This window comes from Urocitellus parryii, chromosome 2 (genome assembly GCF_045843805.1).
Source record: "Urocitellus parryii isolate mUroPar1 chromosome 2, mUroPar1.hap1, whole genome shotgun sequence".
In the NCBI taxonomy this organism is placed as follows: Eukaryota; Metazoa; Chordata; class Mammalia; order Rodentia; family Sciuridae; genus Urocitellus; species Urocitellus parryii.
In genome coordinates, this window is record NC_135532.1 from 94,679,136 (window position 1) to 94,693,771 (window position 14,636).

At 51.1% G+C, this 14,636-nt stretch overlaps 1 protein-coding gene across 1 annotated transcript in view; it reads right to left on the reverse strand.

The window, feature by feature from the left end:
• Positions 1 to 2,387: 2,387 nt before the first annotated feature.
• The window catches only part of Poc1a (POC1 centriolar protein A), a 73,192-nt gene continuing 60,943 nt past the window's right edge, over positions 2,388 to 14,636 (reverse strand). Inside the window, exon 11 of the mRNA XM_026383931.2 lies at positions 2,388 to 3,154. Coding sequence (XP_026239716.1) covers positions 3,056 to 3,154 — 99 coding nt within the window. The 3' untranslated portion in view covers positions 2,388 to 3,055. The remainder of the gene's footprint in view (positions 3,155 to 14,636) is intronic.

Sequence of the window (14,636 nt, forward strand, 5' to 3'; positions counted from 1 at the left end):
GGTAAGGGATGACAATGTAAACCCTAGACACCTATTCTTTTCTTTCACATGGGAAGATTAAGATACGAAGGTGGGGGGGGCAATTAAGAATTGCTACTGAGATGCACTGGCTAACAAACTCCTCCTAACAGAGGGAGGACAGGGAGGGGACAGAGCAGTGGGGATGGGGGTTAAGAGGAAAGAGAAGGAGAGAGAGAGAAAAGGAGAAAGAGGGAGGCAGGGGAAAGGAGTGGAGAGGAAAGAGGAAGGAGAGGGGAGGTGAGAGGGAGAGAACCATAATTTCTGGGAGTTCAGTTACCGAACTCCAACATTAGGACAGATGAAGGCTGAGGCGAGGCATCTGGATCTCTGGAAGGGCTGCTTTTGTGCTTGGCAGTGAGGGGGTGGGGAGGAGTCTGTAACAGTCCCAGCCCCAGGGGATCCACTGGGCAGCACTTGGAGAGTGTGTCAGTAGTCAGGGCTCCATAAGGGGTCCCCCTAGCCCCAGTATAACCTGGGACCCCAGATTCTCACTCAGAGCATTGAGTTTGAGTCAGGCCTCACACGAGCAAGAAAAGAAACACTCAGGAGAAGATATTCACCCTAAACAAGAGTCTTAGCCCCTCTACAGCATGAAGGAGGTAGGTCTTTTTTTTTGGTATTAAAAATTGAACCCAGGGTGCTTTACCACCAAGTAACATCCCCAGCCCTTTTAATTCTTTTGAGATAGGGTCTTGCTGAGTTGCCCAGGCTAGCCTCAAACTTTTCATCCTCCTGCCTCAGTCTCCAGAGTTGCTAGGATTATAGGCGTGGATCATGGCTCCTGGCAGGTCTCTGTTATATTCAAGACAACACAGCATTCTAAGATGTCCCAGGGCTGCCCTAGGTCATGTCAATAACATCCTACAAGAAAAATGGTGTGTGTTTGGTGTGCCCTCCTGTTTACATCTGATAAAGGGAGCTTCCATGGGTAATAAGTAACCAAGGCAAATATCACACCACTACCCCCAGACCATCTTCTTAAGTTACATTTTCTTCTGCAGGATTCCAAACTTGATCCTGGTGTGAAATGAAGACAGAAAATGGCAACACCAGTCTGGCCTCTGAGTGAGAACTACCACACAATGTCTTAGGAGACCTGCTCATGTCCTACTGCCCCAGCCATGGACTACTAACTGTCTTTGGAGGTGACCTTGCTCTGGGCTGGCTGCTCAAACTTCAGAGACCCAATAGCTGGTAGCTCCAAGTCCAAATCTGGATGCCACAAGAGGTACCCCAAGGTGGGTCAGTAGCAGGAAAGTGAGCACGGAAGATGAAAAGGCTTGTTCCACAAGCTGGGTCCCTCTGGACAGGTTCACCCATGTCACCCAGGCTGTCCTTAGGTCTCCAGGAATGGAGAGTTCACTACCTCCCAAGGCAGCTTAGAGTCTCACCTGCCAGTTCAGGTAAGGTCAGGCTCTTTCACACATCGGCAGATCCCTAGAGGCCTCACAATTTCAGAGCTGGCAGCCCTTGTTATCCTAGCGGGACTGGTGGGGGTGGGGAATGATGGGCTTCCCTTGGTCACCTGTTCTACACTGGGTAAAGTACAGCACATACCTTGTAACCAACCATCCGGAGGACTGGGTGTTATCACCACTTCAGACATTAAAAGCCTGAAGCTCAGAGAAGTTAGAATATAATGTTGAGGCCACACAGCTGGGGATAAGTGAGCATGAGACCTGCTCTCTCCTCACCCAGTGCAGGTTGCAGGCAGCTGCCATATTCTTGTTTATCAGAAGTCAACACAGCCTGTTCCCCTTGTCAGTAGAAGTTTTTAGGCATTCAGGCTGGGACCCCATTAACCTCGTGGTTCTGCCAGCTTCTGGGAATATCTAACACTGGATCCCACTCTGCCCAGGAAGGGCAGGTGTGTGAGGATGAAGACCTCCCTGGCTGGCTGAGCCCCAAGACACAAAAGGCTGAAGGCATGAATGACATGTAGTAATAGGGAAGGCACTTGCCCTGGCCTTCCCAGCTCAGATGCAGAGGAAGGAGCCTAAGGAAACCCTACTGAACAAATGGAAAGGTGGGTACCTGAGCCCCCCAGTCCCAACAGAAGCCAGTGGGGGCCAGCCAGGGGGAGGTAGGAGGCATGTAGGGGGTTCTGGTAGTCCTTGTTCCATCAGTACTACAAAGAAGGGTGTTATGGGCCTGAAAGGCAATACTCAAAGGACAGGGGCATCCCATTTTGCCATTTTCATTCCCCCCTTATAGGCCCTGGGGATGGGAGGACCAACTAGGTCTCACCCAGAACAAGCCATTCCTCAGCAAGTCAATAAAGTCAGTTTTAATTTCCAGATTCCTTTGTTGTCATGAGCAGAGAGAGGAGGAAGCCACCAGGCCCAAGTGAACATATGTGGAACAGAAATCAATGTCATTGCAAAGCCATTACCCCCATTCCACAGAGTTTGTTCCTAAATTGACCTGACTCAGATGGGCCTGCTTTGGGCCTGGATCATCCAACCAATGAGCAGTCTTTTCTTTTTGGTACTAGAACTTGAACCCAGTGGCACTTTACCACATCCTCAGCCTTTTTATATTTTGAGACAGGGTCTTGCTAAGTTACCCAGGCTGGCCTTGAACTTGCAATCCTTCTGCCTCAGGTTCCTGAGTCTGGGTTACAGTGTCTGGCTGAGCAGTCAAATTCTAAGTCATGGATGGAATGGGAAAAGCCAGTCACATGGCTGAAAGTAATGGAGTGAAAAGCAAGGTTCTCCAGAGGGATAGCCCACAATCTTAGGACTCAGAGACACCAGAAGTATCAAGTGGCTCCTTCAGGTTAAACTAAATGTGGTCCTGCCAGTGAGACTCAAGCATTTTCTTGTGGGCCCCACCCACTTGGGGCCTCCCACTGCCAGAAGAGCCTCCTGATGCAGATAGCAAGGTAGAAGGCAGAACTGCACAATTCCTGGGCTCGGTAAGGACGTAATTCCCACAGAGCTGAATCCCTTTATTTATTACCCTAGTCCTGCAGTACAAACCCCTGGCCTGCCACCCCCCAAATCGACCAAGCTCCTGATTCTTGCTCCCCTGATCATGGTGTTGCTCTCTGCATGATTAGCTGCTGGTTCTCCAGACACTGCTTCAGCTTGTCTTCTGTCAATGTCAACCGCTGCTCCAGGATGGACACTGTCTGCAAAAAAAATAGTGGACAGACTCAGGGGATTCAGGGGCCACCAGCCTGATGCCAGAACGCGTGGAGTTCTTCCTTGCCCCTCGTCTCTGGTGGCAGATGCCTTTATGTGCACTGCTTCTGTCTCTGGATGGTTGGTCCTTGATGTTAGGGGGAGAATGCAGTGAGGGGAAGCAGATGGCAGGTCTCACAGCCTTGGGCTATGCCAAAAGACAACTAAGGGGTCAGGAATCCCCAGTTCTGGTGGCCTGGCATTAGACAGCTTCCTTCTCTGGACAGGATTTGTCCATATACCATTAGAGACCATCAATGAGGAACTGCACCCACAAATGAAGGCACTCCACCTGACTTCTGTCCTGATGCAGGCCCTTTCCCTCTATACCTGAGGGTTCTCCCAGGTTGGCAGGGGACAGAAGCTGGGAAATCAGTTCCCTAAGCCCAGGAGCACCTCTGTGTGAGTCCAATGAAGAAACCTGTAGGAATGTATTGTCTGTAGGCTAGGCCCAGAGTGATCAGAGAGCTCCATCTCTGAGCCATTTTTTTTTTCTCCTCTGTAAGTGGAGAGCACAATGCTGAGCTCACAGGACAGGGAACTCAGCACAGTGTTCGACACTCATGCAGCTTGACCCATGTTGGCCACTGTGTCCATGCTTGCCATCATACTGCCTTCCTGAGGCTAAGTCCTTGCTCCCCTGGTCTCACTCCTATACCCAGCATGATAGCTGCCCATGGACTAGCCACCTGAGGCTGCACGTGTTCCATGGGTCAGCCCCAATCTTATAGACACGGCTCCCAGACAAACCATGAAGACCTGTTTACCTCCTCTAGCTTTGAGCAGTGACAACAGAAGAGTCCCCTGTGTATCTGCCACTGAGGGGTTGACCTATCATGGGCCTGTCCATCAGTCACATGCCACCCTCGCCCGGGTTGGTCCAGGCTGGTACAATGGCTCGGCTCATTTTACTTCCCTCATTGAGGGTTGCTGATGCCTACTACACAGCAGGCCTACACTGGCCACTGGATGAGCCCAGTGTGGCAGAGGTCACTGTGAACACCGCAGGCTTGCTTCCTGTACTGTGTAGCCCACAGGCCACAAAATGGGCAGATAATTTCACTTGAGGATGCTCCCAAGAGGTTTTGTCCATATCCCAGGGGCACCATGAAGGTTCTGGGCCTTGATCCAGTGGAAAGTGAACTTTCCTTTCATACATTTAATAAAACATTAAAACATTTTGGGAGAGAATTTCCCCTTCAAGACTGCTATAAATCCTCACAGCATCCCTCAGGATGTCTGCTGCCACGCAGGGTGCTCCAACCGGCTCTTTAAATGAGCTGGCCCCAGGGTTGTGAGGGTTCTGACCTCTAGGTCACGGTATAGAGGCTAGAAAACATCACTGCCTGTGGAACATGAACTGCAATGCACCCTGAGAGGCAGAGCTGAGACCATCACGTCCCCATCGCTGGCGGGCCAGCCAGGGAAAGGGGGAAAAAGGGTCTGCATCTCGTAAAAGTGGCAACGGAAACAGCCCCTGGCTGGCCTGAGTAGCATTCCTGGAAGTTTCCACTGGCTGCTGAGAAACTTACACAGCTCAAACCATTCTTCATCCAGCCTCTTTCTGATGGACAACCCACCCAGACTCAAGGCCACAGTGAGGAGCCCAGCCTGCTGTGTATCCGTTCCTGCTTGTAATTTTTTTTTTTAACTTTTCCTAGGAACCCAATTTCTAAAAGCAGAGACAGTGGGTCTAGAAAACATGTGGGTGAGGTGCTGGATCAGCGGCACAGCAGGGCCTCCGCTTAGTCCCAAGGGGACCCACATATCAGCTCAGCAGGAATGTGCCTTGAAATGTGTCAATATTAGATTCCTTTGAACAGAAAGATATCACCTACTTTACGAGTCTCCAATGGAGGTTGCCAGCCCAGGTGGGGTTCTTCCTAGCAAATTATAGACAGCCTTTAAAAAGCCCACTCCCCTCACACCTGCATCTCTCCTCCCTGCCCTTCTTCAGCTTCTCTCTTTCTCAGCCAAGCTTCTGAGTAACTGTGCCTTTCCAGTGTGGTCTCCACTTCCTCCAGTTCCTAAGCCTACACTACTGCCTAGATGCCAGGAGGTAGCCACCAGAGAGCTCACTACCAGGCACTTCCAGGCCCCATCTGATGCTACCCAATCCTACTTTGAGCCTGGAGGATGGGTGGGGAGAGGAGGAGGCTTTTCAGGTTTCTGTTCATCAGAATGTTGTTTGGGGGGATGGGGATGTGGCTCAAGCGGTAGCGCACCCGTCTAGCATGCGCGCGGCCTGGGTTCGATCCTCAGCACCACATACAAAGATGTTGTGTCTGCCGAAAACTAAGAAATAAAATGTTTAAATTCTCTCTCTCTCTCTCTCTCTCTCTCTCTCTCTCTCTCTCTCTCTCCCTCCCTCCCTCCTCCCTCTCTCTTTAAAAAAAAAAAAACAAAAAAAAAACAAAACAGAATGTTGTTTGGCACTTATTTTTCTTAATATTCTACTCCAATAAAGCATAAGACCTCTTTTTCACAGAACATGAATCCCCCATGATAAAGTTGAAACTTAGAAATACTGTTCTTAGGGGCTGGAGATGTGGCTCAGCGGTAGCGCGCTCGCCTGGCATGCGTGCGGCCCGGGTTCGATCCCCAGCACCACATACCAACAAAGATGTTGTGTCCGCCGAGAACTAAAAAATAAATATTAAAAATTCTCTCTCTCTCTCTCTCCTCTCTCACTCTCTCTTTAAAAAAAATAAAATAAAAAAAAGAAATACTGTTCTTAGAGTTTTCTCCCATTATAATAAAATATTGTCACGATTTTTTTTTGATGGAAACTAACAAACTGACTTTAAAGTTCATGAATGAGAACAACAAAGATGGAGAATTAAACTACCAGATATCAAGCATACAATAAAGCCAAAATAAATAAACCTGCAGGAGAAGGGGAAAGAGAGCATGTGGGGTGGCAGATAGGGTGTATGAGGACATCCCTGGCAAGGTCAGATCACGTGGCCTTCTTCATAGTGTGTATCACCTTTACCTGTTGGTTAAGAGCAATAAAGGATAAGCATACACCAGGGTCAGGTGCACAGGAGGGCTCAGTAAGTATGTGCTGCCCTAGTGCCCAGAGGACAAAAGCAGCTGCTGTTCCCTCTGCTGCCCAGCTCCATGTCGGGGAGCCCAGGCCACACCTGTGATCCATCCGCCAGCTGAGGCTGGCCAAAAGGGCTGCTGGCTGCTGATCTTGCCTCATACTCTTTTGGCCCAGGGAACTTTCCTGCCACACAGGGTCTGTCCTGGCCAGGCCCAGAGACAAGACTATACTTCAAAGGCAATCACCCTGAAGTCTCAGTGAGAGCCCATGATCCACAGCCCAGCAGTCTCAACTTTCTTTTGTTCAAGGGCAACTGAGAACTGATCTTTCAGTCCTACGTATATATATAATCTCTCAAAATATAATCTATTGTCATGTATCTATAAATTAATTAAAAAAAAAAAGAAAAAAAAAGACAACTGATCTTCTAAGCAGCCCCTTGGCCCACATTGCCTCTCCCCTTGCTCTACTCAGGAGCAGACCTCTGGCCCAGTCCCCCAGAAAGTACCCAAGGAGAAGCAGGTTGGGTCCCCTGGCAGGGGCAATGAGGGAAAACATGTTCATGGGCCTCTGGCTGCTGGGTGGGCCTATCAGGGCAAGGTGGACAGGAAAGATGGCTGATCTGCTGGAAAGTCTTTATTCTGGGGCCCAGACTTTTCCTCAGAATGTCTTCATTCTGAGGTTCCTTCTGTCTGTCCTTTGACCTTGGAGGAACCAAGAAATTCACTCTTTTTCCCTGGCCCTGGTGGTCCCTATATCTGATTTCTTTTCTCTTTCTTTTTTTGGTACTGGAGATCAAACCCAGGGGCAGCACTGTACCACTGAGCTTCATCCCCAGCCCTTTTAACTTTCTGAGACGGAGTCTCATTATGTTGATGAGGGTGGCCTCAAACTTGTGAACCTCCTACCTCAGCCTCCTGAGTTGCTGGAATTAGAGGCGTGCATCACTACACCTGACATCAATAGCTAATTTCCAAGTTCTTTCTAAATTGGATATGGAGCCCAGACTCAAGGGAGACCAGTGGGAAGATCTAGGACTGAGCTCTGGGTGGGGGAGGAGTCCTCCTGATGATTCCTAACAGTCTGCTCATGGGAGTGCTTGCCCTGTGCCCAGCATAATCCTTCAGGGTAGGGATTTTTAATCACCAGTTTTTCAGATGAAGAAATAGAGGCACAGTGTTAGTAAACAACTAGCCTAAAGTTACTTAGTTTATCCACAACAAATCTGGATCATGAAGGTTGGTGGCCTGGCTTCAGAGTGTGGCACTGGTTTAAGGAGAGATTACACACAATCACATAGACCAGGGGGCTGTGCTGGAAAGAATGAACGGGTCTGGCCGCAGGTGCCCTGAGGCAGTGAGGAGTAAGCAAAGGAGGAGAAGGAACTCATCAGGGAAGAGGAGCAGGAAGAGCAGTGGCCAAAGGAACGGTGTATACAGAGCCCTGGGGGTGGGGGGTGGGGGGCAGGAAAGGCATTGAGCAAGTGGGACGGACCCAGGGAGGCTCCTGTGCCAAAGCCAGGAGAGAGGGTCCAGGAAGGGAACCTGGCCCTGCAGCCCACGTGGGCAGCTTCACCCTCCCTCTCAGAGCAGCAGAAAGAGAGTGGAGAGGCCCCTCTGGAAGCCACAGGGTGAAGGGCTGGGAAGTAGCTGGGTGGCTTGGGAAGGCAACGTGGAAACAAGAATGAGAGGGAATGGTAGTGGCTTAGACAGAGGAAGGGGAGCTCAGGAGGAAAGTGGACAAAACCAGAGGTATCTTCAAAAAACAGACCAACACCACCTGGTGGTGAGTCAGATGAGGGATACCAGACAGAAGGTGACACAGGTCAAGGACTGGCCCTGCAAAAGAGGCAGAAGACAGGCTTCAAATGGGACATGTTGAGTGTAAGGGTCATCCGAGAGGGAGGAAATCTACAGCAGCAGAGCTGCTTTTCCTTCATCCCTCTTTCCTCCCTTCCTTTCAGTACTGGGGATGAAATCCAGGGCCTCATACATGCCATGGCAGTCATATCCCTAGCCCTTTTTTATTCTATTTAGAGACAAGGTCTCAGTAAATTGCTGCGGCTGGCCTTAAATTTGTGATCCTCCTGCCTCAGCCTCCTGAGCAGATTATAGATGAGCACCACAGTGCCGGGCTGCTTTGCATTTCTGAGTTCGTCCTCGACATGGGAGAGTTGGATGGTAAGGGGGCAGGAGGGGAGGGCAGTGAATCCACAAGCCCTGCATACTGGAAAGGAGAATCTGGTGCAGGTAAGCTGAGGGCCCTGCCAGGGCTCAGAGTGATGCCAGCAATGCCACTGAACCCCACTGAAGGCAGCCTGGCTACTCGGCAGGTGACCAGAGAGGGACTACCCTGTTAGTGCCCTATAGGGTCCAACCAGGTGAACCGATGAGGGCGCTAAGGTTGGGGATCAAAATCAAGGGCATGGTGAGAAGCCAGCTGGGCAGGGTCCGAGCAGCTAGCCAGGGTCTAGAAGCTGGGGCCGGGAGTGGGGTTGCCAGCATGACTCATTTGCCTGAGCTCTCAGAGGAAAATCCTCTCCTAACAGCCTCAACAATGGCATTCTATTGAATCCTAATGTTCCTGTATAGGGGAGAAAAGACAGAAAAGACACAGTGATCTGTCTCCTATGTGACATGCGGGTGCACCTCCCTCCCTCACAGTTCAAGATGTGTAAGACATTTTCTGTAACACCCTAAAGGGCCTTCTGAGGGTGGTATAAAATGAACTGATTTTAAAATGACAGGCTTTTATTTTTGGTTCCCTAAAAATTGTAGTGACACCCAAAGAAGCTGCACCAAAATGCCAGTCCTCAGAGACATGTCTGGCACCTGGGCCTCACACTGGGGCCATTTTGAAGACATCTCCACTTTCCACCTCACCAATTTAGTTAGACTCCTTTTTCTCCACCAGCACTAGTTAATAGGTATCTGCTAAAGGCCTGCTCATGCCCTATAGGGTTCAAGGACTTAGAACAGCTGAGTTCAGTTCCTACATTGTCCCCCATGCCTACCAATGGCCTGAAGTGTCCAGTTCAGGTGCCCTGTACAGGACAGAGCCCAGGCTGATGCATCTCTTTTGGCCTCTGGAATGGCCAGGGGAAATCTCAGATTCTCTGACTTGTGTGATGAGGGCTCAGGAATTTGGAGCACTATAAGAGGCCAGGGAGAGTTTGAAGGGCCTCTGCCTGGATCCACAGTCCACTGTGACATTCCTATAGGCTCTTTATAGGTCCAGGGAAGAGTTTTCTGGGTGTCACATGGAGGAGTAGAGTCAGAGCTCTCTGAGAGAATGAGTCCCCCACCTTCAGGCAGGATTTGCTTGGTTGCCTTTGACACGTGTGGAGGGGTACGCAGCCCCTCTGGCCCACGTCCCCTTTCTCCCCCTGTAGTCACAACCCCTGGTGCTCTTCCTGGGTTTATGAGGCCTTTCCTTTGTTCCTTCTTTCTCTTGCTGGCCCCTTACTCCCCAGTCTCCCCACTTCCTCACAGTCTGACCTCCCCTGGCATCTCCATCTCCCTAGTTGGTTTCTTCCTGAGATGGGTTCACCCTGCATCTCTTTCTCAGCTCTTTTCTCTCCTCCTTTTACTGGTTTCCTGTTTTACCCATTTTTCACTTATGTGTGAGGACAAAGCAAGGAGAGTAGAATGGAGTGTCTGTCTGGCCTACAGGGGCTGAGCCCCCCCAACACAGTTCACCTGTTCTAGGGCTGGTGCTGGGCTGGAAGGCCTGGGAAGGAGAGTGCCACCTCTGTGAGGAAATACCACAGTAAATATCAATGGAAGTGCTTTCCAAGTACAAGGTTCAGCAGGTGCGAAGGCTCCGAGGCACTGTTGGAATTGTCAAGAGGCCAGTGTGGCTGATTTGAAGTGGGAGAGTAGAGGAGAGGCCTGCTCATGCACAAGGGAGGTAGAGAAAGGGCCTCAGGGCCCTCAGTCAGAAAGAGAAGGGGACAGGGGAGCCTCTACTTCCTGGCTGTGTCACTAGGATCACAGGTCTGGGTAGGTACAGCCAGGGCAGACAGTGCTCCCACATGCCGAAGGCCACTTTGTAGAGCACTGGCTCCAGAATGAACTTGGGAAAAGATGCAGTCTGGGAACTGTCCACACCTGGTCCCACAAGTGGTGGGACAGGAGGCACTGAACTGGCACTTCAAAAACAGATCAGGGTGCACCTCAGAGCCAGGCCCCTTCCAGTACCTGCTCTTCCTCCCAGGCTACCATTGCCGCCACCTTTGCTGAAGGTCCCTCTCATGAAAGATGGAGCCCAAAGGGCTATGGGACACTTGTGGGGACACTTGTAGGGCCCCCCATGACTCTCACAGGGCATTCAACAGCATCTCTCACTCTCCCATGTCTCACATGTCAGGCATCCACCATGTGTAGCAAACAAGAGACTCTGGTTCTTGGAGGTTTCTAGGCCCCAGTGTGGCTGCAGTACCAGTTCCAGCTGGGCTGCCTTTTGGCAAAGCTGCTCCACTATCACTGATGGTGAAGAACAAAGGTGACCAGCTGGCCACTCTATCTACATTTCTCAGACATTCAGCTAGACCCTTAAAAATACTTTCACGTGTGCAAGCCTCACCTGAGGCTTTCCCTCTGCACTCCCACTCCTATCCAGCTCTGGGGTGGCCCTTCTTCCCAGTGGTCCCTGCTCACCCTGGCAGGGCACTTCCCCATGTCTACCTCCTGCTCCTTTAGGTGCTGCCTGGGTCTTCTATGGTGAGTGGTACTGCTTTCTAGGACAGAGAGTCTCTTCTGGGTCTCTTACATGAGGTGGAAGACAGGTAGCATAGAGGTGACAGGGTGGCTGGGCCAGACTGACAGAGGCAGAGAGCCAACATGCAGCCACATGCCCACTGGGCACTCTGCCTGGTCTGGCTGACTGGCAGGGAAGCTAGGAGATGGGGCATTCCATCCCATCAGATGAGGAGCCACTGAGACTGATGACAGAAGGGAGGTGTGTTGGACAGAGGTATGGCACCTGGGAGAGGGCAGCGGGAGTGTGAGCACAGCAGGGCCAGGCTGTCCAGGCATCCCTGACTGTTGCGTGACACCAACTAGGGCACCACTGGTCAGGGTACTCAGCCAATGGGGCTCTGCTGAGAGCAGACTCCTTCTCAGGTTCAGGAAGGCCACCCCTGCCCCGCTGGGTTTCTCCTGCACTAGGACACCGACATGGACAACACCTCCCTGTTGGTACTGTGGGTTCACCTCCTGCCCTGCCCTCTTCAAGCCTCAACTTCCTGGTGACTCCCTTGACCCTACTCCTGGATCACCTTCCACCCCGCCTTCCTCATTACTTCTGCTATGTCCCTTTTTTGTCCAAGAACTCAGGAATGAAGATCAGACTCCTTAGCGTGGCACTCACATGGCATCTGGGTCCTGTGTCGTTGGTCACTACTATCCTCTTGAAGGCCTGCTCTAGCTTCTCTTCTAAGAAGCCCTCCTGACCTCACTCAGTCCTAGGGTCAGGGCCTGCCTTCCTTCCCTGAAGCTGTGGCGCAGGTGTGAGCCCTTGGCTGACAGAATGATTCCTAGTGGGGCAGCTTTGTCCTGTGTGGTAAGAGCAGAGGTTCCAGAGCTGTATGGCCCAGGTTTGAGTCTGATTTGGACCACTAACTTGCTAAGTGGCTTTGGGCAAGCTCCCTGACTCAGCTTCAGTTTCCTTGTCTGTACAACGCATCTTCTGGAGAGCTCTATAACACTCATATTAGTAGCTAACATTGATACAGCACTTGCTCTGTCAGCTGGGCACAGGGTGCCCTGTGGGTAATGTGACTCCCCCAGCTGTTGCCCTGACTGAGCTGTGGGATAACAGGGGAGCCCTGGGCACATATGGGGCTCATTGGGTCATAAAGAGGTGGCTTTAGTCAAGCGTGGGAGGGCCTGAACCATCGGGGCACATGGTGGTCTGATTGCTTTTTAAAGTTCTCCTGTGATGGAAAGTTGCTTTTAATCATTTCCAGGATTGCGATTGATTTGAGCTCCCCCAGGAGATCTCCCTGGAGGGGCTGGGGTTCTCCAGACCTCCCCTCCCCCAACACAGGAGTCAGATTATTAGGGGGTAAGGGATCCCACCAGGCCTGGATCAAAGAGAGAGGTGCAGTCACCTTGCCACACCACCAGGGGCACTTGTGCCAGGCCTGGGGAAATATCCTAGGGCTGGCCACTGGCTCAAATCAAGTCCTGATTTCTACTGTGCTATATACAATGTCTAACTTTCCTTTGGTTTCATTGCAAAGATGGAAAATGTGGAATTAATCTCCCCTGTAGCATGGTTTTAACTTCACTCAGATTCTAAAGATCTAAAACAGATGCAATAAAAGGGAGCCTCTTTGCTGTGGGGTCTTACAAGCTATCAAAACAAAGTGGGGCTGCTGGGCTCACAGGCTGCCCAGCCCCAGCTCGCCTCTTGGTCTAGGTCCATGTGTGGGCATGCACACAAGTGCACACAGGCAGCCCTACGCTGCTGATGGTGACCTGGCCAGTCTGCAGCCACATGTTAAGGGTGACTGAGAGATGGAGGGACCACCCAGCTCCTTAGGGATAGGGGCAGCTGGGCTAAGTTTAGGCCTTTCCTTCACCCAGATTCTGCCTCTCAGCCCAGTCACGGCCCCATTGCCTAATGGTCTGTGGCACAGGGCCCTTAGAGTCTGAGGGTACAAATACTGGCCCTCAAGCAGCTTACTACATCAGTCAGTCTAGTGACACCACAATGAGGAGAGAGTTTTTTGTCTGTTCCTGCGTATGATGGTCTTCTTGTTCCCAGACAGCTCCTGGCACAAAGGAGGTACACATGGAGTAGCAGACTGACAAATGCCTGGCCCTGAGTACTGTGGAAGCAGGAAGTGCACACTCCTGCCAGCCCAGGTCCCTGAGACAGAGACTAGGTAGCTCTGGTCTGGAGATGAGCCTACCTGGCTGTGAAGAGCACTCACAGCAGCTTGGGCCCTGGACCTGGCAGGCCTAAGGGGATGGTGGGGGAGGGAGAGTGGGCAGGCAGGAGGGGCCAGCCCCTTCGCCAGCTGGCCTTGGGTTGGAGGAAGTATTCTGGCTTCAGCAGGAAGTGGGGGTGGACAAAGTGGGGGCGAGTCAGGAAAACAGCAGGGATCCTCCCCTTCCACCTCAGACCTGACTTGATGATGACTAAAAGCTTCAAGGCCTAAACTTCAGAGGGAAGGAATGGAGACTCCCTGACATGCTAGAGAGACCAGGATCACAAAATGTTGGTCCATAATATACAAATATCTAAAGAAATTTTCTGGGCTCAGCTACTGTCTTTTAACCATTCCCTTTTACCCCACAGTCTGCTGCAAACAACACAAAGTAAGCTTTTGGTTCCTTGAGCCTATGGGTCCATGTTTCTGTTTCATATTATCTCAGGGATCTAGGATTTCTCTGATGTTTTTGCATCCCCAACCCCTGCCTCTCCTGAGGATTAGCTGTCTCCAGGAAGTACACGAAACACTATTTTCTATCAGTGGATTAGCCACTGGATTAAGGAATCCTGGCTAATTTACCTCCCTCATGACTTTACAACTTCTTTTAAATAAACACAGCCTTTCCATATCATTGCTCCCCCCAAAGAAAAAAATTACAAAAAGTGGGATCGTTCACTACCATTTGTAAAGCCAGTGCTCCTAGGACTGATGGGGCACTGCTCACACAGGGAGGACTTGAACCACGACCCTGCTCATACTGCCAAAGTTCAAACACATCTTCTCACAAGCCATGTGCCTGACAGGGACAGGACTCAAGGCAGGACAACAGTCACACTTGACCATCGGTTCTGCTGCGTTCTGATTCCCAGGTGAGTCCAGTGAAGCTAAGCATGGGGCATGAATCTTGGCTTTGGCCACCTTCTACATCCTATTTCTTCAGAGGCTGACTTTCCCCACAATCCATACCAAGTAGTTAATTTACTAATACCCCATAGAACACAATCACCCCAAGTTCAAGAAATTACTTTGTACTTGCTGGAGGCCTGGAAAATCACAATGAAGCCCAACTTAATCAGACAATCACAGGGAGAAAGAAGAGCACAGGCCATCAGGGTGGGCTCTTATAGGCCTCCCCCTGCCCTGTGAAGCACGTGGGAAAACCTGCTCTGCCACTGTCGCCAGTTTTCTGGAGCCAACTGGGCCCAGATCAGAATGTTCTCCAAATGCCATGTCCTGCTAAATTCAAGGCTTCTTCCTACTCAACTCTTCTCGCTCTAGTCAAGTCCCCCCGCCACCCCCCCATCCCTGGATCTGATCAGAGGCCTTCCTGCAGCTTTCCCTGGCCTGCTGTAGCAGTGCCTCATTGGGGGGAACACCAGGCAGCCAGTGTCAGCTTTGGATTGGTGAATCGCAGAAGAGGCAGGCCCATTTGGGGCTG